At 36.6% G+C, this 25,726-nt stretch overlaps 1 protein-coding gene across 3 annotated transcripts in view; it reads left to right on the forward strand.

Moving 5' to 3' along the window:
* Nucleotides 1–25,726, forward strand: part of LOC111863520 (oxysterol-binding protein-related protein 11) — an 83,920-nt gene that overhangs the window by 51,880 nt on the left and 6,314 nt on the right. For 2 of the 3 annotated variants that reach the window (XM_023849888.2, XM_023849889.2), the window contains 4 exons: nucleotides 4,808–5,304; nucleotides 5,529–5,800; nucleotides 14,177–14,293; nucleotides 17,610–17,771. In XM_023849888.2, the coding sequence (XP_023705656.1) occupies nucleotides 4,808–5,304; nucleotides 5,529–5,800; nucleotides 14,177–14,293; nucleotides 17,610–17,771 (1,048 nt within the window). The remainder of the gene's footprint in view (nucleotides 1–4,807; nucleotides 5,305–5,528; nucleotides 5,801–14,176; nucleotides 14,294–17,609; nucleotides 17,772–25,726) is intronic. The other variant, XM_023849890.2, reaches the window with a different exon arrangement.

The raw sequence follows: 25,726 nt of genomic DNA on the forward strand, positions 1-25,726 counted from the left end.
GTGATATGATTTCTCGTGGGAATATTGTTAGTAACTATCATGCTAACAATGAGATTATGGGCCTTTGTAGGTTGTGTGTTTTAGAGCAGTAGTGTAGCCATGTTATGTATATAAATAAATGTTCTCAAGAAACTCAGCACCACTGCAGCAAATCATAAGTACTAGTGGATTCAGTGCTAAATACTGTCGCAGTTTGACACTAGACCACACAGCCACTATGTATGATTAGTGGTTAATACCATACAGACGATGTTTTCAGTTTCTGTTCATGGTGCCTGAAGTAGAAATATCCATTTCTGTTGAAGTTTCATGACGTTTTTCTTTTGCATATCAGTTTCCTATATGACTCTCACATCACTTTCATATTACAGAATAACTGTTAATTTTTTTATAAACTCTTAACATTTTTATAGGTTACAATGATAGTGTCACATATTTTCAACTTTTGATTTTTTTGAGTGATTTATATATATATATATATACACTCGTATGTGTGTGTCTTCATTCTAAATTGCCTGTAAAAAGTATTCATTATATCATCAGTTTTAAGTGCTGTTTGGAATTCTCATTATTGTGGACTTCCCAAGGAAGGCAAATTTGCTTATTTTGAATATTGACATATAATATACTACCAGTCAATAAGTTCGTGGAATGGCCGCAAACCATCGTATGGGAATTTACTGCCAGTATGTTTCAGCAGTGTTTTTGACAGCTATATCAACATTGGCAGACTTGCATAGCAGACAACAGCAACTATTTTGAGGGCTGATGTCGATCTGCATAAGTGTATGTGAATACCTTGTAACATGATGCATTAAAACCACATTCCACGAACTTAATGACTACCACGTATTTTATATACAAAGGTATGTGATCCAAACTTCAGATGTCATAATTTAAACTCTTTGTTTAGTGTAATGATCTCTGATTTATCAAGCCTTAAGAAACATAGCATCCCTTCAAGAATGACAGTATTTGAAAAAAATGTTAAAATATTGTGGCATGTAGACCCATTGCTAGGCAGTGTCCGTGAAATGAACTATACCACAGCCGTTGCTAGGTAGTGTCCGAGAAATGAACAAGTATACCACAGCCATTGCTAGATAGTGGCTGCACCAACAGACACAGCTGCAGCAATTCACGGCAACAAGAGGTTAATAACAAAAATGGGCAGCAGTGTTTTCTGTGTGTTCGTGCTGAGATGTTATAAGTGGGGCAAGTTATGATCTAGTGAGTCAGTTAGTGAAGAGTTGATTGGTGAGTCATTCAATGTTGTTAGTGAGTGAGTGATTGAGTGAGTGAGCGAGTGAGATAACCACTCGGGCTCAGTTGTTGTGAGCTGTTGCTATGAGGAGCTAGTAGCTGAGGTCTGGGACAGTTTTGAAACCCAGAGGAAGGGGAACGTCTGCTGTTGGAATCCACTAGCAAGCAGTGACATTAGTGTGTGTGTAACAGGGTAATGTAAAATGTAGTCATGTGCTTTATCAGAGAGTTCAATAAATTTGGTCATCAATCCAAAACCCGTCTATAGTCACTGTCACATGACAATGTGAATAAATATGACTTAACATATACGTGTACATATCCAGAAAACTTTGTGTACCTATCTGCATCGTCCATTATTCCGACCTTCTTGTCCATGCACATATGTGTGTATGCTTGTGAAATGTTTAACTCATCATATATTTTTCCCCATTTCAAGTATTCAGCCCTAGGAAACTGACTTAAGAAAAGTGGTTGTAATTTATGTCGATATTTCTTGTCTATAAATTAATGAAACTTACTTTCACTGGTCTCATTGATATCACCTGCAGCCCACACAATTTATTAAACATACAGTGTCACAACATCGCCCACAGATGGCAGCAGAATCTGTTTCAACTTTTACATTTTGCATAAAATTTGCTTGCAATGACTGAGGCCTCTATTTTGGAGTTCATTGACACACCTATATACTTACTTACTTACTTAAATAGCTGAGCCCTTCTGGCGGAGCCGACAATTCTGCAGCTACTCAAGAATTTCCCAACATTTTATGGAACCCAGAAGTTCATTATTGCGTTCACAAGAGCCCTCCACTGGTCCCTATCCTGAGCCAGATCAATCCAATCCATACCATCCCATCCTATCTCTCTAAGGTCAATTTTAATATTGTCCACCCACCTATGCCTTGGTCTTCCCAGTGGTCTCTTTCCTTCAGACTTTCCCACCAAAATCCTATATGCATTCCTTTTCTCCCCCATTGAATTGAATTGAATTGAATTGAATTTATTTGCATTCCATAGGTCCTAAGTAGGTTAATACCTCTGGATATAGAACAAGTCAAAATAATACCTACTGGTACAAGTAATTTTATCTTAAACTAATATAGCTTAATTCTACATTATTCTCTATTTACATTGAGGTATTCGTCTACAGAGTAGAAGGAATGAGCATGCAGATATTTCTTTAGCTCTGATTTAAAATGTTTAGTATCATTACTAAGTGAAGTAATCTACAGGTGGACAGCTATCAACGAAGTAGAAGTTGATAATGACAGGGAGAGTGTTTTAGATGTTAAATTTTGAACTGAGTGCAGTGTGACAGCGACGTGAGTGTTATACACCTGATGATGGCCGTCTGAGGCTGAAACATGTAGTGTAGGGAGCAAGATCAAAGACACAAAATATATTGTTTGCACTTGAGACGGAGTTTATATCATTTATCATATGGAGTGCAACAGGATGCTTAAATATAATAAATATAATATCATTACTTAAGTTTTTGATACTTTGTGGGAGACTGTTGTACACTTTTATGCCAAAAAAGTAGACTCATTTTGATATAGTGATAAGTTTGATGAAGGTAGATGGAAGTTATATTTTTGTCTAGTATTCATGCTATAGATATTGGAATTTAATTCAAATTTATTTTTGTTGTACACAACAAATAAGAGAAGCGATAGTATGTATTGTGATTGAAGAGGTAGAATTTTTAATTTCTTAAATAAATCTCTACATGAATCTCTACTTCTACATCCTGTAATAATTCTAATTATATTCTTTTGTATCTTAAAAATTTTTACGCTATGTGAAGAGTTCCTCCAGAATATTAATCCATAGTTCATAATAGAATGAAAGAAAGTAGGTATGGTAAACCATCTTCAGTGTTTCCTGTGGCATAAAGGGCTTAATCAATCTCATTGCATAGCAAGCTGCACTTAATTTAGGAATAGTTCGTTCTTTATGTATTTTCCAAGACAGTGTACTGTCTACATGTATTCCAAGGAATTTTGTATCAGGTTCTTTATAGATTAATTTGTTGGCATAACTGATGACCAGATCAATTTGGTGGCTGTTTTTCATTGAGAATGATATGTAATGGGTTTTATCAAAATTTAGTGAGAGTTTATTGGCTTTGAACCATCTATTTAAAGCTTCAAATACAACATTTATCATTTTTAAAGTCTTCAAATTTAGAGTTCTTAAATATTATACTAGTGTCATCTGCAAATAGAATTGGTTTAGATTTATTGTTGACGGTTTTTGATAAATCGTTTATGTAGAGAAGAAAAAGCAAGGGGCCCAAAATTGATCCCTGTGGAACACCATGTTTTATGATTCCCCAGTTTGAAAATGCATTGGAACTGGAATTTTTACTTTTTATCTCCACTCTTTGGTACCTATTTTTGAGGTATGGTTTGAACCATTCATTAGCTTTGCCAGTTATTCCATAGAAATTTAATTTCAATAGAAAGATATCATGATTTACACAATCAAAAGCTTTTGCTAAATCACAGAAAATCCCTCCCACTATTAATCTGTTATTGAGAGCATGCAAAATATCGTTGGTTAGTTCATAGGTTGCTTTTTTTCTGTGGTTTGGTCTTTCCTAAATCCAAACTCCTCTTTAACTAATATTTTGTTAGAATTTAAGTGTTCAAGTAATCTGTTATATATAACTTTTTCAAAGACTTTTGAGAATGACGTCAGTATAGAAATTGGTCTGTAGTTAGAAATGCATTTTCTCTCGCCTTTTTTAAAAAGTGGTTTCACTACAGTGTATTTTAAGTGTTGCGGAAAAATCCCTGATAAAGATTTATTACACAAATGATTCAACGGTGAACTGATGTAAACAGAGCTTGTTTTAAGTAAATTGGTAGAAATTTCATCATATCCATGTGAATTTTTGGGCTTAAGGGATTTAATAATGTTTTCAATTTCCTTTATTGTTGAGAATTTGAGATTTATATTTGGAAATGAACTATTAAAGGAATGTGACAGATAGTATATTGGATTATTATTATTATTATTATTAAGAGATGTTTTCTCAACTGATGAGAAGAAATATTCATTAAATGCACTCGCAGTAACTTGTGGATTATTAGTAGACTTTCCTTCAATATTCAAACTTTGTACATCTTCATTAACAGTTTTCTTTCCTTATTCAACTTTCACAATATCTCAGGTGGTTTTAATTTTATTGTTTGATTTTAGAATTTGGTTGTTATAATTATTCTGTTTGGTTTCTTTAATGACTTTTGACAAGATTTTACAGTAAATTTTGTAGTGACTTTTTAGTCTTGGATCATTACTGTCCCTACTGGCCAAATATAGATGTCTTTTATGTTTACGTGAAGTTTTTATTCCAACAGTTATCCAGGTGGATTTGTACCACATGCCCTGTCCACCTCATCCTCCTTGACTTAATCATTCTAATTATACTTGGAGAAGAGTACAAGTTATGAAGCCCCTCATTATGCAAATGACACACCTGGATACAAATGGTTAAATCAAGTTCAGAAGACAAATTCTTTTGTTCTACACAGCATACCTGATGAAGTGACACCTTTTGGACGTATGATGGCACTTCTTGAATGGTATCTTACGTCATTCCACATGGGGAAGCCAGACTCCACTGCCAAGAAGCCATATAATCCCATAATTGGAGAAACATTTCATTGCTCCTGGAGGGTACAGAATACAAATTCCAGTTCAAAGGAACACACGGGCTTAAAACCGAAGTGTGTGTATGAGACTGTAAATTTGAGTCCACAGTCAAGATCAAAATCTGCAACTGAAAATATTGCTACAGATAATGGCCACACATCTGGGCAATGTTCAAAGTTAGCAAATGAGTCAGAAACACAAATATGTCCACTTGATGCCACAACACAGGAAAAAGTTGGTGAAACAGTAGATGCGAGCTCAGTGTCAGTGGAGGAAGTGAAAGATGTAATCAAGAAGTACAGTGTGATCACAGACACATCAGTTGAAAGTATTGAAATCAGCTACATAGCTGAGCAGGTCTCTCACCATCCTCCAGGTATGTTACTATACATCAGTAAAAGTGAGTGACCATGGTGATTTCTGTGTCCAGTTTTCATGTTTCTTTTTTTAATTTGCAGTTCCTATTGCATAATCACAAAGAAATTTAAGAAACATGTAATGAATTAGTTAGTACTGAATATGTATATAACATTTATTTTAATTTTGTATTGGAGAATGTTTATTTTTATTGCATAATGGTAACTTTCATATTTCTTATAGTAACAGCATTTTATGTGGAGTGTCCTGTCAAGAGAATGTGTTTAAATTCGTCCATCTGGACCAAGTCCAATTTCTCTGGTATGTCTGTTGGGGTGAATATGATTGGAGAATTAAGCCTTTACTTGGAGAATCACGGTGAACGGTATGACTTTACCTTGCCATCAGCATATGCACGCTCAGTCATATCAGTGCCCTGGATTGAACTTGGGGGAAAAGCTACCATCAGTTGTCCTATGACAGGCTATTCAGCAGCCATCATCTTCCATACCAAGGTACAACTGAGTTTCTCTTCTTACAATAAATTATAATTTGAATTTAAACTTTTAATGGAAGATAATATAAGCTTCAGTTATTGTTGACATTTTACAATTACAGTTTTCTTCCTTTACTGGTAATTTATACAACATTTATCTCTTACTCCATAATATTATTAAATCCCCAAATACTCCTTTTCACCATACTGTCAATGCTCACAGTTTCTGTGCATGTACAAGGTGGTTCAAATATGACCGGGACTGATTTGTGTGTAAACAAGCCGCACTGCAGAGCAGCTGTGCAACCTTGAGAGAGTGAAGCCACAACCTCCACTCTCCCGCCTGTTCAAGTTAGAACCTGTTCAGTCCTGTTTGGGAGTTGCTAGAATGATGAGCGAACAGAAGGTACCGCGGAGTGTAGAACAATGCATTGTGATCAAATTTCTTGTTGGAGAAAACGTCCCGTCCACTGAAATTCACCACAGACTCCAACAACAGTATGGGGAAGAGTGTCTGTCACGGACCCGTCTGTTTGAGTGGTGTAAGTGCTTCAAAGAGGGCAGAGAGCGCATGGAGAATGAACCACATGGTCGTCGGCCGTGAATATCCGTCACCGAGCCAAACATTGATCGTGCAGACGTGCTTATTCGTGAGAATAGGCACATCACTATCAAGGAACTTGTAGCAATGCTGTCCATCAGTGTTGGTAGTGTAGAAGACATTGTGAAATACCACCTGCACTATCGAAAGGTGAATGCATGGTAGGTACCACAGACTTCGATGGACGGGAACAAAATGGTGCGCATGGAAGCTGCCAGTTGTCTCATACAACAGTTTGAAGACGAAGGTGATGCGTTTTTGAAGTCTATAGTGACCACCGATGAAACATGGGTGCACTACTTCATACCCAAGTCCCAGCAGTCATCATGTGATTGGAGGCATACCAGTTCTCCCAAACCCAAGAGAGTGCAGAGGAGCCGTTCGGCAAGTGATGGCAACATTCTTCTGGGACTGGCAGGGGGTTATCCATGTAGACTTTGTGACAGATGCCAGAACAGTCAATACAGCTTATTACTCAGACCTTCTGGCAACAGACATGAAGGAAAAGATCCGATCCAAGCGGAAGGCAGGTGGAAATCAGGTAGCCTTCCTTCAAGACAATGCGTGGCCCCATACGACCAAAACGACAATGGAAACCCTACGGAAATTGAAATGGAACCTTCTGACACATCCGCCGTACAGTCCCTTTTTGGCCCCAAGTGATTTCTACCTGTTCGGAAGGCTCAAATCAGACTTGCAAGACATGTGGTTTGTGGACGACACCATCATCCAGACTGTTCGGGAGTGGATATGCTGCCAGCCACAAGCGTTTTTTGAAAAGGGCATCAGGATGCTTCCAGAACGTTGGAAAAAATATGTTGACTCCGGAGGGGAGTACGTTGAAGACTGACATGTGCAAGTAAGTGTTTGACAGTTATGGTTTTAAAAAAAAATCAGTCCCGGTCATATTTCAACCACCTTGTAATTAAAACATGTAAACATACCTGTGTTATGCTGTGTCAGCCATATAGTCACAACTCTAGATTTGTCAGATCTGTCCAGGAAGTTTGGTATAGCCAACGCTGTGAAGAGATTATGCATTAGAAAGAAATTGTCATATGAATGGGTAAGGACATGAACTCAACACACACATTGAATATGTTAAAGTAGATTCCAAATTCTTTCCCCCTAATGTTATTAACCTTGTTCACCACTAGTGGTTAGGCATTCACCCACACTTGCCCAGGGTGTTGTATCATATAATGCAAGGTCATGTTAGTCCCCACCTTCCAGGTATGACAGTCCAGGTTGCGTCGAAGGTCACATCATGTGGAGTTTGTTTTGGACAAGGTGACATTGAGGCAGGTTTTCTCTGAGCAGTGTGGCTTTCCCTGCAAAACTCATTCCTCCAGCTCTCAGCATCCACTAGTTCTGTTATCAGTGCTAGTTGCAATACTGAGAGTGTTATTAAATAGTCAATTTAAAAATGCATATAATACATTGTTTTAGTATCACTTGTGCTTTCTCTTCCATCTGTAATGCAACACACTTTTTTATGTCTGGCTAAATGTTTCAGCCTCACAGAGCCATCGTCAGGCAACACATTTTGATGGAACCCATTGCACTGTGCTCACTTATGTCAGTAGTACTCGTTGATGTATATCATCATCATTCTCGATTTTAGTATTTTGAGAATGTCTGTTCTTTTTCTGTCTTCATATTTCAGCTTCTCTCTGTAATATGTAATATAGTGTGACATGTCAAACCACTGTTGGGCAACGGGATGTGGTAAGAGTTACCACGAAGACAAACTCTTGATAAATGGTCGGTTGCCAAGTTACGGAACAGTGGATCAAGGTTATGCAGCAATAAGGAAAGTGGTGTTTCTCCATGCTGTGAACCGAGCCAAACCGCGCTGGTTGCTACGGAGTAGTAAGCAACTCTTGGCAGTGTTGCCAAACAACAACTCTGTAAACATGGCAGTCATGTAACAGTGAAGCAAGCTGCGTTTTCTGCCTCTCCGATTGAGGGTTTATAAGGGAAAATGGATTAACTAAGGAGCGATTATTCTTCAGAACAGAAATCAGTCAGTCGAAGCAGCCACAGGAGGAAGAAGAACTGAACGTGATTAGAAGATTTTATGTGTGATAATGAGTGATAGTTTGTGATAACTGAGAAGGCATTGGCTATTGGGAGTGTGTAATTGAGTGACACTTTTACAGCTCCCATGTTTTACTGTAAATAAGTGAAGACTACTGGAGATAGAGTGAATAGATTAGTGTGTAGGGTTTATAAATTGTGTAAGCCTGCAACAGTGTTATAATTAATTGTAGTTACGACTATAGGTTGTTAATAAAACCAATTAACAATCCAAATGGCATCTTCAGTATCCCAAGCACTCTGCAATATGTTCGTTAGTGTAAATCTGCCTTTAATTCTTGGGCTATTCATTCATTCATTTATTGTATATTCCATAAATCCATATACATAGATATAGAACCAGTCACATAGTTAATATAGTACAATACAAATATAAATATATATGTACAGTTTATAATCATTAAAATAGATAAAAAGAAACATGTGTTAAATTTACAGTCTTACATCACTATACATAAAATTATGCAATATTAAAATTGTTTATGTTATTATCCTTATTTCTAGGCAAATTTGTTACTAAAGAATTCATCACATGTATAAAAAGAGTTTTGCAATAAAAATGTTGTCAACTGAATTTTAAAATTTAAGTCATTAGACATAGATTTGATTTTTGGTGGCAAATGATTAAAGATCTTTACCCCCATGTAACATATTCCTTTTTGGAATTGTGTCAGACTAGTTTGCGGATAATGCAGATCACAGATAGATCTGGTACTACAATTATGCATTTGCGAGTTGAATGTGAACAGTTCCTTATTTACTATGACAAACAGAGAGATCGACAATATATATTGAGCTTGTAGGGGGAGGATATCCAATTCTTGAAACAAACTATGACACAATGTTCTCTTTGTTGTATTTGTTATAATCCTAATTATCCTTTTCTGCATCCTAAACACTTTTATACTATGCGGGGAGTTACCCCAGAATATTAATCCATACGTTATTATAGAATGTACATAGGAAAAATACATCATTTTTAATGTCTCCAGTGGTAAAAAGGATTTAACTGATCGGATTGCAAAACAGGATCTGTTTAACTTATCAATTACTGCATCAATATGACTTTCCCACGTTAAAAAATTTTCAATTTTTAATCCCAGAAACGATATATTAGAAATACTTGGAATTTGATTGTTTAAATAACTAACTTGAACATTTAAGTTTTTACTGTTTTTAGTTTTAAACTGTAGAAAATAAGTTTTTTCATAATTTATTACTAGCTCATTTTTCCTAAACCATTCATTTATCATCTCAAATAATTTATTTATTCTAATTTTAAATGTTGCAGGATTCTTATCAAAGATAAGGATACTTGTATCATCTGCAAATAATATTGGTTTGGATAGGTCAGATATAATTTTTGGTAAGTCATTTACATATAGTAAAAAGAGCACTGGGCCTAATACAGAGCCCTGAGGCACTCCGCACTGTATTTCTTTCCATTCAGAACAACATTTACTCCCATTTTCATACAAAATTACTCTCTGGTATCTTCCTCTCAAATAGGATCTCATAAGTTTCTGAGCAGCTCCTTCAATTCCATAAAAGTCCATTTTTGATAGCAATATATCATGATTTACTCGGTCAAAAGCCTTACTCAGATCACAAAAAATTCCACCCGCTATATATTTGTTGTTTAAAGCCCTATAAATATTCTCCATTAGATTATAAGTAGCTAATGTAGTTGAAGAGTTTTTTCTAAAGCCGAATTGCTCCTGCGTTAGCAGGTTATGTGTATTTAAGTGGAAAATCATTCTTTTATATATAACTTTTTCAAAAATTTTAGAAAAGATTGGGAGTAAAGATATAGGTCTATAATTAGACATGTCGGTTTTATCCCCTTTTTTGTGTATGGGTATTATTTCAGAATATTTTAATCGAGCAGGGAATATTCCTGTAGACAATGACTTATTAAATATGTAAGTTAATGGTGATGATATATATGGTGCACTTGCTTTTATTAATTTGGTAGTAATTCCATCGTATCCACAAGCTGCTTTAAGTTTTATAGATCTTATTATCTCTTCTATTTCATTGCTATTAGTTGCTTTTAATACCAATTTCTGAGATGGTTTTGGAAATGAAGTGTATAAATAATCCATGAACTTCTTATCTGTTTCCACAGTATTATTTGTCCATTTCTTCGTAGAATTGCTTATATCTAAAAAAAAAGTTATTAAACGATCTTACTATATTTTTGTAGTCCTGAATGATATTACCCTTTATATTTAAACAAGTCACCTTAGTAGGAGCTTGGCTATTTCCAGTCATGTTTTTTTATAATTTTCCAGGTTGTTCTTGTTTTATTATTGGAAGTTCTTATGACTTTGTTCAGATATAACTTTTTTGCTGTTGAGATAGCTCTACTTAATATCTTGCAATACATTTTATAGTGTTCTTTTAATCTAGAATCATTATTGCTCTTAATTTTTATATAGAGCTCCCTTTTTTATTACATGATTTTACAATTCCTGGGGTTATCCATGATTTATTAGCATCTATACTATACATACTATACATAAAAAGGTGCTATTGCATCTTTTTATGTCTAAATGTTGTATATTGTGCTCATGTGCCCCTTTATGTGTGCTGCTTCCCTGGTCATGTGTAACTTATACTGATTTGGTATGGCTATCATTGGTGGTATGTGTACTGCTACCTGTTGTGAAGTTAGGAACTTGGGATTGTGTGTGTTGGTGTGTGTGTATTGTTCATGTGTGAGTTGTTCCTGCTAATTTTGTAAATGTGATACTTTTCTAAGGTATTTAAATGTCTGCCTTTCTTTCCTGTCCTTATGACAGCCAAACATATTGTAATGGATGTAACAGATTTTATCAGTGCGTTGCAAGACAACAGCTTTGTAAACATGGATACAGGCAACAATAGAAGGGAGACTGTGTTTTCTTTGTGGTCCACGACGAGCAAAAGCACGGAGCTGTGGGAAGTCTGTTTCCAGGCAGTGCAGTTGTAAACATATATCCACAACAGTGGTGGATGATGTTTTCCATGGGGTCCATGCAAAGGAGTTATCTTAAAGACAAACAGCACTATGAGTTCAATTATGAGTTCTCAATGGAAGATAGCCATGGAAGGTTCGTCATAGAAAACGGAGACTTCTTAGAGATTTGAAGTGATCGTTTCTATGCTGAGATCTGTTAGTAGGAGACGACTAGTGAAAACAGAGAATGCTAGTACGTGTGCAATGGTGAACTGTAAATTGTGGAAACAGTGATAGCACTGTATTAAATGTGATTAAGTGAGATTGTAACCAGAGTGCTAATAAATCCAGTCATCTAAACTAGAATCCACAATTATTTTGTCAAGCATACCACCCTACACATGACAGTATATTACAGAGAGAATCCTCCAATATTAAGATAGAAAAACTAAAATTGAGAATCATGAAGATATACATCAATGAGTACTACTGACATAAATGAGCACAGTGCAATGGCTTTCATCAAAATGAGTTGCCTCAAGATGGCCCTGTGAGGCTGAAACATGTAGCCAGACATAGTATATATTTTAATGACATTTTAAGATATTTTAATTAACATTGTAGTGAATCGAATGTAATTTTGGCGTTGTATGAAATAGAAAAGTGTGTTGCATTATAGATGGAAGACAAAACACAAGTGATACTTCAGTGCAACGGGATGCTGAAATATAACATTATTTTAGAACCTGTGAACTTTGTAAGACAACAGAGAACAAATTCTCTGTTGTCTATTGTCTCTGTTGTCTGTTGTCTCTGTTGTTATCTAGCCAATTTTTTACTAATATGGAGCAAAATATATAAACATTAATGTTAATATTGCCTTATAATACTATGACTCCAGCATGAATCTTACAGTTATAAAGACTGTAAACTTTGTGGAGTAATGTGAAACAAACATTATGGCCTCCTTGCCAAAGCTGCAAGAATGAAAGTATTATTCTGTGCACAGACATTCATATCCAAAGACCCCAGTGCAGCATGTACTGAACAAAGTTTTGTTTGTGGAAGAATAATTTTTCAGTTAAGTCACTGTATATATTGAAGATACAGAGATGGTGTTTAATTGTCTATGATTTCCAGAAGTGTAGTTCGAATGTCAACTCTTGTGTCTTCCAAAATGTGCATGTAAAGTCTGTCAACATCCTACTTTATCACTGTTGGTGAAGAAAAATGTCAACGTCACAGTCCAGGAAGCAGCATTTAAAGAAATATCAGTTTACTGCTTATTAGTCAACATTCATCATTTCTGGGAACTGAGAGATCAGTGAATGTCTAAATAATTGACTGTTTTTGTAATGTTATAACAGTCTGTGTATTCAGTAAAACCATTCCATCAAGAACAATGAAAGTGTTATGTTATCTCAGCTATAAGACTCATGCACATTCCATACAGGCAATCTGTATTTTGCCTAAGTGGATGCTACTGTGCAGAAAATAGCTCCTCATCAATGACTGTTCAAAGAAAGACTGACATATTACAAGGGAGAGTCACTAAATGGGACACAAATGGAAGTAAAACAGCTGTAATGGATGTAATAAGTTTTCTATGTGTATCACTAGGTAGCAGCACAGTCCAGCTTCATGACAGTCTAGGTAGCAGACATGCATGCACATATTTAGAGGGTGGTTTCAATAGTCAATGGCCACCATGCTTGAGGGTAAACTACTGAAGAGCATCGTTCTGTTGTCCATTTTTTGTGGGCAAATGGACTCGGTGCAAAGGATATTCATAAAGAAATGTTTCCTGTTTACAGTGGGAAGTGTTTATTGCATAAAGCTGTTCACAGCTATGAAATTCTCTCACGTACTTTTGAAAGTTGTAAATGATGCCTGACCAGGTTGCGAGAGAAGCAACCGTGCTGCAGGAGGATAATGATAGGCAGTGTAACACCTGCAGTCAGGTGTTCACATGGTCTAGCATACAGCATAATGCTTGAAGTTTCAGAAAGTGTGCACACGGTGTTTGCCCAGAGAACTGAAGGACTGAGAAAGAATGAACCAAATGGATCTGTCGTTGCAACATCTCTTACAGTATGTAGATGAAGGAGAAGATATGCTTAACAGGATTGTTACTGAGGACAGATCATGGGTGCATCACTACCAACCCAATTCAGAGTATGCTTCAGTGCAATGGAAACATTCCAGTTGACCTTCAACCTAAAAGTGGCCGAGATAACAGTCAAAAGACTTCTGTGCTGTGGGTTTTTATGCATTGGTAAAGTGATGGGACAAGTGTATCAATGTTGGTGGATGATATGTCGAGAAATAAATGTTTTACCAGGTTTGAATATCACATGTTTTATGTTAGTTTCCATTTGTGACCTGTTTACTTACTCTCCCTCGCATATACTGTCACTGGAGAAATACTGGAAAGTGAATTTGAATGAATGTTCCACAGTATGTTATATAATTGTGAAATAAGGTTACACTTTGGAGGACACTACTTTAGCTGTTTTTATGTTGTTCAGATACACTGTCTTGCCACTAAATAGTTTATTGATAAATTGGATGAGTCTATTCATTATGGGTACTACAGTTTTTTTTGTCAATTGTCTACATGACAACCTCTGTTTTTATTGCTGCAGCATTTTCAGAGATATTAAGTTCACTTTGATATGTTGGTATATCTTGTTGTCATTCTCAGTATATTGGGAAAGTTGTTGTAGTAAATGGGTTTGGTCTATTTTATATAGCCATTCTATGGAGGCAAAGTTCATCAAGTCACAGCTGAAGTAAAGAACCAGGCCGGTGCAATTGAATGTAGAGTTCAAGGAGAGTGGAATAGTCATTATGAATTCACATACTGTAATGTAAGTAGTGACATAAATAGAATTTTATACTAGAAAAACTGTCTACAGTAGTATGATTATGGTCTTCTGGGATGTTACACCATATGGATTACTAGACAGGTATCAGTGTCTACCAAACTACATGGCACCACATCCCAGAAGAGTGTAATCCTAATATGTGTCATGAAAACCTGTCATATTCTTTAATAACTTATTACACTGGTGTTTCGTGTAGGGTATTCTTTAAGGTAAAATAGGTAACGGTAAAGTTATTCCTGTGCTTGTTCAGTCCTGGGTCTGGTCAAGTGGGATTTGTGGTGGACAGAGTGGCGCTGGGGCCGGTTTTCTCCGAGTACTTCGATTTCCCTTGCCAATCTTCATTCCACCAAATTCCCCATCATCATCATCATCATCCGCACGGTGGCCACTGACTGGCCACCGTGCGGAGTGGACCCAGTTGGACTCCACCCCCCACTAAGCGAATATTCCTGTGCTTATATACTTCATCTTGCCATGAAGATTATGGGGGAATGGAAGTATAGATCCATTCATTCTTAACTTTCACACTGGATGGAGGTGAGTGGTCAGATTCACACTCATCCACTATACACTGTACGTGGGGAAGTCATAAAATTTTAATTATCACCCAGAAGAAACAGAGACACAGGTGCAAGAAATTGTATGCGAGTTAGTCCTTCTCTACATATGCCCCCTGCAAGGCCACACATTTTCCCTAATGATGCATTAGCTGCTGGATACATTGATCATAGAAGGTATCATTTTGACTGTTTAGGAAGTCCTCCACACCAGAAATGATCTCATTATCTTGAAAGTGCTTACCATGAAGTGGCTTCTTCAGCCATGGAAAGAGAAAGAAGTCTCTCAGTGCCAGGTCTGGTGAATATGATGGATGGGGGAGATTTTCATATCCCAAACTGGCAGCAAGTATCAGCATAGCATAAGCAGTGTGAGCCGGTGCTTTGTCATGAAGAAGTCACACACATTTTCTCAGCATTCTGTGTCACTTTTTCTTGATTTCCTCCCGTGATTTTCTCAGAAGGTTCTGGTAGTACTCGCCAGTGACAGTGACGCCCTTTTGCACGTAGTCGGTCCTGATGACACCCTGCTGATCCCCGAACACACTCAACATCACCTTGCTGATAACATTCCATCCATCATGATCAGACAGTCGAAAAATTTCACGTTTTCATGTTTTTCAAAAGTTTCTTTGCCACATCCATCTGTTGCTGTTTTTGAACTGGTGTCAACAATCGTGGCATCCAGTGCTCAGCGACCTTTGTCAAGTGTAACTCATCATGGATGTTGAAAACCGACCCATGGCTAATGCGGACCTCATGAACGATAGCTTTGATAGTTATGCGCCTATCGGATAGGATCAAAGCTTCCACTTGTGCCACAGTTTCTGGTTCCTCAGTGAGAGATAGTCTTCCACTTCAGGGTTCATCTTCCGGAAGCTCCTCTTCCATCTGATCGCTGTGCCATATGATGGTACACCTTCCTGATACACAGCGGTCATCTGGTCATGGATCTCCCTGGCAGACTTCCCTTGCAAATGCAGGAACCATATCACAGCACAAGCCTCCACTTTCTCAACTAACATTGCCATTTTGCTTCTGCCCCTTCCTGTGGCTCCCTCTGTCCACTTGGCACTGGAAAATTTGGCTGTTCGGCAAGGTGAGGAAATGGGCTTATATATATATATGTCGAACGATATTTTGGAATTATGATTTTCTCATGGTAATATTTAAAACATTGTGACTTCCCATCGTATAGCCATCAGTTAGGAGTTTATGTTGGCACCAGATGTAGTTCCCGAAATATATTAATAAAAACTATAATGTCTTACCTGGGTCTTATTCTGCACAATCACCTTCAAAGTAGCCCCCTTGGGAGCACATACACCGATCCTAGCGTTTCTGCCACTTTTGAAATGCATCCTGGAAGTTTNCTGCCTCTGATAAAATTTGTTGACATGTATCGGAACTTAGTCCCAAGGTGTTACAGATGTCTTGGATGGACAGTCTATGATCTTGCAGAATCAGATCCCTAACTTTCGCGACATTTTCTGGTGTGGTGCCAGTTGACGGCCATCCCGAACAATCATCATCATCAGTTGATGTTCGGCCGTTTTTGAAACACTTATACCAGTCGTAAGTTTGCATCTGGCCTAAACTGATGTCACAAAAAGCTTGCTTCAACATTTGGTGCCTTTCTGCAGCGGGTTTCCCAAGTTTAAAACAAAACTTTTTACAGACACGCTGCTCTCTCAGGTCATCAATCACAAAACTGCAAACTCACAGAAACACAACGATGGAAATACGTTCACCAACAATAAACTCAATCACTCAACTCGACACCACTTGCCACACTGATTCAAGAGGGATGTGTGGGGAGACATCTAGTGGTATTTCGATGTACTTATAACCATTCGTGCACAAAATTCAAATTTCGGGAAATTTTTGATAGCACCACGTAAATTGTCAGACGTAAATCCTTGTGCAGTTTGATTTCACCATCAGCGGCAACAGTTTTCCATCAGCATGTCGGCTGGAATTTCAGGTTCTTGCCACATAGGCCCTCAATTACCATAATTCTTCTTGAGCACATGTAAATGGACTGTTGGAAGACATGTTCTTCAGTATGTCTTCTCACATGTGGTATCAACACAAAGAGTGTTCCACCACATTATGGTGTTGAAGAGCATTAGTGGCTGTGAAAATTATCCTGCATGCTGGATTGGTTGGGGATGTGACTCTTCAGTTTTGTGGTTTGCATAGCCATGTGACTTGAATCCTCTTTATTTTTTCTTTGAGAATATATGAACACCAAGGTCATTGTCAGTACAATCAATATTAGAAAGGATCCGTGGCATTAGATTGAGAAATTTATAATGGAAATAGAGCATACGCCCAGAATCTTCTGACACTTGTGAGTTTCTTTTCCATGCAAATCTGAATTGTGCATCCATGAACATGGAGGCCATTTCAAGCACCTCTTGTAAGAAGATAAAAATAAAGAAGTTATTAATAGCTCTTCTGTTTGCTTTTTCTTATACACAACTTACTAAAATTAGAAAGGATTTAAGGTGTGACCATTAATGTTGAAAATAGAATAGCTTAACTTTTCAAAGAAGGCCCTCAGGGTACATATTCATGTGAACATTGTTACATACTTTGATGTTCAGAAAGTATCCTGTAAAATATAGCGCATAGTATTGAGACTCTCTGTGTGTGCTCTTATGTGCATGAGCATGTGTATTAGTATATGGTGGCCACAGTTTCAGTACTTTTCATTACAATTTTTCTAATTATGCTAGGGAGAAAGCAAAATAATCAGAGTCCTTGAACTTCCTATTTACAAGAAGAGGGTACGAAAAATATCTGAGCAAGGAGAAAGAGAATCACGGAAACTATGGTATAACGTGACACAGGCACTGAAGATAGATGACATTGACTCGGCTACTGAATATAAGCAAAGGGTAAGTTCAGTGTTGTGTGTGTGTGCGTGCTTCTGTTAGACCCACTAAAGTGGACATGTTCCTCTAGAGACCAAAATACCATGTTCTTCTTGCAGCATAATCTCCATTTTATATGAGTGAATGGTTGAAAGGCCTCCATCTGTTCTTTCACCCAACAGTCTTTCCCTTTTGTTTCTTGCCAGTTCTTTTCTCTCATTTTCAGTATGCTTGACTAAACCATCTCTTTCTGGATTGTCCCACAGACCACTTTCCTTAAAAATTTAATTCAGTTGCCCAGGTCTACACAGTTCCTGGGTGTCAGGTCCCCCAAAATATTTGTGAGGACACTGAGAATTTTCTTCCTATTACATTACTACTAGCACATGGCCTGTCAAAGGTAATGGGCAAAATTATTTCTTCTTTTCATTGTCTCTTGGTATTTGCTTTCCTTCTTGCCCCCTACATAATCTTTCCCATCCCATTCACATGTCCATTTGACATTTATTCCTTTATAGCCTTTGTGTTATGTATTGAAAATATTCAAAGAATTTTCAGAGAAACTTGTGCTTGCTAAGGTGTTTGAACAATGTACAACTGTTATTGCTGTACTCATACACTAAAAATATTTCCTCATGCAGTAGTGTGTAAAACTGTATTGATATTGAAACAATTTAATGTTTTTATTTGCCAGTGTAAAAGTTTTAAATGTGTTCAAAATACATTCATATTGTCACATGTAAGGTAGTATGTGTGACGAAAATAACAGGTTCTAGTTCAGATGATTGGATTTATTAGCGCTCGCTAACACTGATTTACACAATTCACAGTTTGCCCTGCAGCTAGCTTCCAGCCCCTATGCCGCTTCCTCCATCATTTGACTGGTTTCACTACGGCATCTTCCTTAGGGACCTCCCGATCTTCTGACTCAGATTCCATTTCCTCTGGATTTGCCTTCAAATCCATGGCTTACAGCTTTTCTTGATTAGCTTTCATCATAGCTGTCATGTGTTCCAAGATCTCTATTGTGCAGTCATTTGCATCCATCTTCTCTGGATTGGCCTTCATTGCTTCTTGGCAGGCCTTCCTCTCTTTTCAACGATCCTTCATGTCCATTATCAAAGCTTCCATCTTCTCTTGATGTTCCATTTCGGGTTCCAGTCTTATCTGGTTGGAGTTTATCTTGTTGTAAATGGCTTCCAGCATTGCTTCTCGGTTGTCTTTTTGTTCAACTTTCCTTCTTCTTCTTCTCTCTCTCTCTCTCCCTCTCTCTCTCTTTTTTTTTAGGCTTCCCACTCGGCCATCATCTTCTCTTTGTAGGCTTTTCTTTTAGCGTCCAATCTGTCCATCCATCATTTCATTAAAGGCTTTCATGCCTGCCCTGCCCCTTTTCTTGGTCAACGTCTGTCTTTGCGTCATTAGTGTCTAACTTGTCTTGCCTGGCTTTTACGTCCTCTTCCATTTCCATCTGCATGTGGGTCCTCAGTGGTTGCACCTGTGCACAGGGTGCATGCACTACCAGCATTTCCCTTATTTTTTGCCTCATTTGTACCATTTTCTAAGTATGACTACCCAATTCAGTCTTTTTAATCCAATGCTGTTTCCAGTTGTCACGAGTTTATGGCTTTGTCACTGCTAACACCAAATTTTCACATATTTACAGTCATAACCACTGCAAGAAAATCCAGTATGATCCAAACCCCCAGATTCTGATACCAAAATGTCACGTGTAGGGTGGTACATGTGACACAAATAATGGGTTCTAGTTTGGATGATTGGCTTTATTAGGATTGTGGTTACACTCTTTCTCATAATTAAAATTAGTACAATGCCATTGCTGATTTATATGACTCACAGTTCACCATTGCACACACACTAGGATTCTCTGTCTACAGTAATCATCTGCTGGCAACAGCTCTCAATACAGAAAGTAGCCCTTCAAATCACCATGACATCATCTTATTTCAGCTTCAGTCACTCCGTTCCAGTCTGTACTCAACTAATCTTCACAATTCGCTGTGGATACCCTCCATTCTCGTCCTTATACTCTCAACTGCTGAACCCTCCTGGACTCTACACTAATCCAGACTACAACGTGTCTTCATTATATAGGCCCTGCACCGGCAACACAGAAAACACAGTTCTATTGTAGCTTAGCACACCACACAGAAAAGAAGTCACGTAATAGCTATCTCGCAAGTCCATTGGTGCTCTGACTGTTGCCTGGCATTGTGTTGACATATCACAATATTTTAAATATAGTTAATTCTCATTATGTTTGTATTGAATTTCTTTTTCCGTATATAGGCATTATACGTTCAACATATGTTTTACATGATCCACTAGATAGCACTCATTATGCGTTTGAACACAGAACTATTACTTCAGAGTAGCCTGTGGTGGAAGACTGCTGAGTTTCAGACAAGAAAGAATGTAGAATCAAAAGGCAAGGGGAAATCCAGATACACCCAAATTCATTTGGACCTTGAATTTACAGAGCCTTAAGAAACTGAATATCAGTACATTGTTTCTGATGACATTATTTGTATTTAATTAAAGCATCCTGTTTCAGTGTGAAAAATACAATCACAATGGATCATCATCACCATCAGCAGAATGTGCTTAAAACTTTCTTACTGTTGCATTATTATTATAATTTCTTTCTTCCTTTTCTCAGCCCCTTTTGTATTATTTCTTTATCTCCTTCCCTCATTTCTCTCTTATTTCTTTTCCATCTCTTTTATTTGACCATCTTATTGTCATACCTCTTCTTGTATCCCAGCGTTGGCAACCTAGATGATCCCTGAATATGACGGGAAGGCTACTGTTTGTATGTGAATGCTTCATTTGTCCATTTTTAAAAAATTATAGCAAATTTCTCAGGCAAAGTATTTTCATTTCCATTGTGGCACCTAATTCATAGAGTTGGCTCCTGGATTTATAGGAAACACTTGCAGGCCTACTAATGCCCTTCTTGGCATTCTTGTTCTGTCCTTTCTTTTTGTGGCCCAGCCTTTGCAATCATTTTTCTTCTGACTTTCACAATGATTTCTGAATTCCAACATGTTTAATAATGTCATTCCTAATGCTATATTTCTTGTTTTTCCTTCACTGCTTTCCCAAAATTTTATATCCATTTCTTGGGTTTTGCTACTCTTTGTATGAAGACTCATGATTCAACATTACATGTAACCATCAGTTCTGAATATTATTTGTAGATTCTTTTGCATTACTTGTGTTATGTTTCATAGTATTCCTTTTATAATGTGATAGATCTTAGAACCATTTTGTATTCTTCTATTGATCTGTCTGTTGATTTTCATTTCTGAATTTATTTCAGTTCTCAAATACTGTCCATATGAAATTCCCCTGGTTACAATTCTGCCCATATTTAATTTCTGTCTAGTACTTACTCATGGAGCTGAGTCCTTCTGGAGGAGCTGCCAATTCTGCAGCTGCTCAAGAATTTCCCGGCATTTTATGGAACCCGAAGGTTCATTACTGTGTTCACAAGAGCCCTCCACTGGTCCCTATCTTGAACCAGATCTATCCAATCCATACCATCCCATCCTATCTCTCCAAGAGCCATTCTAATATTGTCCACCCACCTACGCCTTGGTCTTCCCTATGGTCTCCTTCCTTCTGGCTTTCCCACCAATATCCTATACGCATTCCTCGTCTCCCCATTCGTGCTACAGGACCTGCCCACCTCATCCTCCTTGACTTGATCATTCTAATTATACTTGGAGAAGAGTACAAGTTATGAAGCTCCTTGTTATGCAGTTCAATATTCCTGTATAATATTACACCCAGCTTCCTCACATCTTTTACCTTTTAATGTTATGATTTCATTAATTGATGATTTGACTAATCAGGGCTTTGTTGGGATGGTGGCAGTTGGAAACTTATCTCAGGGTCATATTAACTTGAGTGATAACTAAGTGGATGAGGAAGAGTCGAGGATAACAATAATGAATAATTAAGACAGATTGTTAGGTGAGCTAATATTTTTTTATTCAGGTTATTTAAACACTGAAATCATCCAGTAATTTTGTGAAATTTCTTATGATGACAGCATGTTAAAGTTTAGATTGATTTGTTTTTATTAAAATGACAAATTAGTAAATTTGTGCCTTTGGCAAAATGTTATGGACAATTTTTTAAAATGTTCTTATCATCAACAGAGATGTAAATGTGTAATGTTGATGCACATTCCCATCATGAAGTGTGTTGACCTTTACAGTCTCAAGTATATATTCATATGAAATTTCAGACTTCAGATAAAAGAAGTATGAATGAAACTTTGGGATTGGTCAAACAGATCCTCTCATTTGATTGTTTGTCATAAGCTGGCCAGTCATGTAATGTTCTGCAACTTCCACACTAAACTCAGAATTCCCGACCATGCTTGAAAAGGCTGTTTGAAGGATGAGTTTTGAATGTTTGCTTGAAAATGCAGTGCCAGTAAAACTATCACACAGTTGGGGCAATAGTCAACTTTTCATCTGAATAAATGTCTTGCTAGGAGGTTCAAGTGATAACATGTCTATTGACAGGAAAGAAACACCAGCTTTCTTAAAAGGAAAAGTTGACAAATCTTGTAATTTTGGCTACAGAATATCTCTGAAGCATTGTTACTTGGCCTGACTTATTCTTTTATGGGTTCTTCTGAAAGAAGGTGCAGGATCATAGGAATGATTTACTGTGCCTTCATCTTGGTCCCCTGGCTCTGGCCTTGGCAGTATTGAAGGTAGCTGTAATGAGGTTCCATGTCTTTTCTTGAGATTAGCACAGCATCTACAGGTATTGTTTTCATGCCAAGTCTTTGTTATCTTTTTTTAACTGTATTAGCAATTTCATCCATCATGGCATTAAGCAAAATTGCTGAGATGGAACTTATCTCACTTAATTGCTTGTTTTGAACCATCCTCATGTTTACAATATTGTTTTACATTACTTGCACTTGTTCTGCGAGATGTTCTGATACTGCCAAACTTCTACTAAGGTGACTTGTTTAAATATAAAGGGTAATATCACTCAGGACTACAAAAATATAGTAAGATCGTTTAATAACTTTTTTTTAGATATAAGCAATTCTACGAAGAAATGGACAAATAATACTGTGGAAACAGATAAGAAGTTCATGGATTATTTATACACTTCATTTCCAAAACCATCTCAGAAATTGGTATTAAAAGCAACTAACAGCAATGAAATAGAAGAGATAATAAGATCTATAAAACTTAAAGCAGCTTGTGGATACAATGGAATTACTACCAAATTAATAAAAGCAAGTGCACCATATATATATCACCACCAAAACCGACATGTCTAATTATAGACCTATATCTTTACTCCCAATATTTTCTAAATTTTTGAAAAAGTTATATATAAAAGAATGATTTTCCACTTAAATACATATAACCTGCTAACGCAGGAGCAGTTCGGCTTTAGAAAAAACTCTTCAACTACATTAGCTACTTATAATCTAATGGAGAATATTTATAGGGCTTTAAACAACAAATATATAGCGGGTGGAATTTTTTGTGATCTGAGTAAGGCTTTTGACCGAGTAAATCATGATATATTGCTATCAAAAATGGACTTTTATGGAATTGAAGGAGCTGCTCAGAAACTTATAAGATCCTATTTGAGAGGAAGATACCAGAGAGTAATTTTGTATGAAAATGGGAGTAAATGTTGTTCTGAATGGAAAGAAATACAGTGCGGAGTGCCTCAGGGCTCTGTATTAGGCCCAGTGCTCTTTTTACTATATGTAAATGACTTACCAAAAATTATATCTGACCTATCCAAACCAATATTATTTGCAGATGATACAAGTATCCTTATCTTTGATAAGAATCCTGCAACATTTAAAATTAGAATAAATAAATTATTTGAGATGATAAATGAATGGTTTAGGAAAAATGAGCTAGTAATAAATTATGAAAAAACTTATTTTCTACAGTTTAAAACTAAAAACAGTAAAAACTTAAATGTTGAAGTTAGTTATTTAAACAATCAAATTCCAAGTATTTCTAATATATCATTTCTGGGATTAAAAATTGAAAATTTTTTAACGTGGGAAAGTCATATTGATGCAGTAATTGATAAGTTAAACAGATCCTGTTTTGCAATCCGATCAGTTAAATCCTTTTTACCACTGGAGACATTAAAAATGATGTATTTTTCCTATGTACATTCTATAATAACGTATGGATTAATATTCTGGGGTAACTCCCCGCATAGTATAAAAGTGTTTAGGATGCAGAAAAGGATAATTAGGATTATAACAAATACAACAAAGAGAACATCGTGTCGTAGTTTGTTTCAAGAATTGGATATCCTCCCCCTACAAGCTCAATATATATTGTCGATCTCTCTGTTTGTCATAGTAAATAAGGAATTGTTCACATTCAACTCACAAATGCATAATTGTAGTACCAGATCTATCTGTGATCTGCATTATCCGCAAACTAGTCTGACACAATTCCAAAAAGGAATATGTTACATGGGGGTAAAGATCTTTAATCATTTGCCACCAAAAATCAAATCTATGTCTAATGACTTGAAAAATTTTAAAATTCAGTTGACAACATTTTTATTGCAAAGCTCTTTTTATACATGTGATGAATTCTTTAGTAACAAATTTGCCTAGAAATAAGGATAATAGCATAAACAATTTTAATATTGCATAATTTTATGTATAGTGATGTAAGACTGTTTTTTGATATAAATTTAACACATGTTTTTTTAATCTGTTTTAATGATTATAAACTGTACATATATATTTATATTTGTATTATACTATATTAATTATGTGACTGGTTCTATATCTATGTATATGGATTTATGGAATATACAATAAATGAATGAATGAATGTACACTTGCACTTGTTCTGCGAGATGTTCTGATATTGTACTATCATTAAGCATGACCAAATCTTTATTGTCTTTATACTGACCTCCACTTTTTTCAAAATTCATAAATGGAAGTATCATATCTTTGCAAAACTCTTATTCTTTCTCACTTAATTGTCTGATTGTAAAGGTCAGATCTGTCATGAATCTTTCCAAATGAAATGCATGTTGCATATTATTTTTATCAAAATGCTATAACCATATGCCATAATATCAGCAAAAGATGAGCATTCACACAGCCTAAACCATTACGCATTTGAAATTCAGCAAGTTGTAAATAATATGACCTTCTGGAATATAGTGAATAATTCACATACTCTGACTGTTCCCAAAGAGACATAGTGGCTACTGTAATGTAATTTATGAAAACCTGATCCTCAACTAACATTTAAGTTTGCTCATTAAGCCAAATACTGTCCCAAACAAAGTTGAGAGAAACACAGGTACCAACTTGTATTACCACCCTTATTTTTCTTTCATCTGTTTCTAAACTTGTGGGCATTGAGTTCTGCCAGCAGTGGTCATGAAGAGTTCTGTCTACTGGGATATAATGCTATGTAGTCTGTTGAAAGTCAGTCACTTTTCAGAAGAATGTGTTTCCTCCATCTTTATGGTTGAAGAGTAACCCAAGGAAGAAACCAGCATGAGGTAGGCATCAGGCATAGCTTCGACCCTGAAGATAGAGTTGATGTGTTCCTACAGAATGTCATTTGACTTTCAGTGGAGTACATGATGTTCTATCCCATACAGTAGAACTTATCTTACTGCCAAAGTTGATTGAAGATTTAAAGTTTTTCTACCATGCTAGGATACCTGGATGCTTGCACCACTACTTTTCCAAGGCTCACAACAAGAACCTGATATCGACATTGACAGCCTGAGTCATAGGGGTTGCTCCAGGCCAGTGTGTTGAAAACATAGTTCATGAAAAATGCTGATGATGTCTGTAGAGTCTGTCACCAATTCTGACGTTCATGTGTATGACATGAAAAGTAACATATTCTCTTTAAAATGTGGCAGAAAAATAAAATAGCCCCATCCTAAAGAAAATATACATA

This window comes from Cryptotermes secundus, unplaced genomic scaffold (genome assembly GCF_002891405.2).
Source record: "Cryptotermes secundus unplaced genomic scaffold, Csec_1.0 scaffold89, whole genome shotgun sequence".
NCBI classification, from domain to species: Eukaryota; Metazoa; Arthropoda; class Insecta; order Blattodea; family Kalotermitidae; genus Cryptotermes; species Cryptotermes secundus.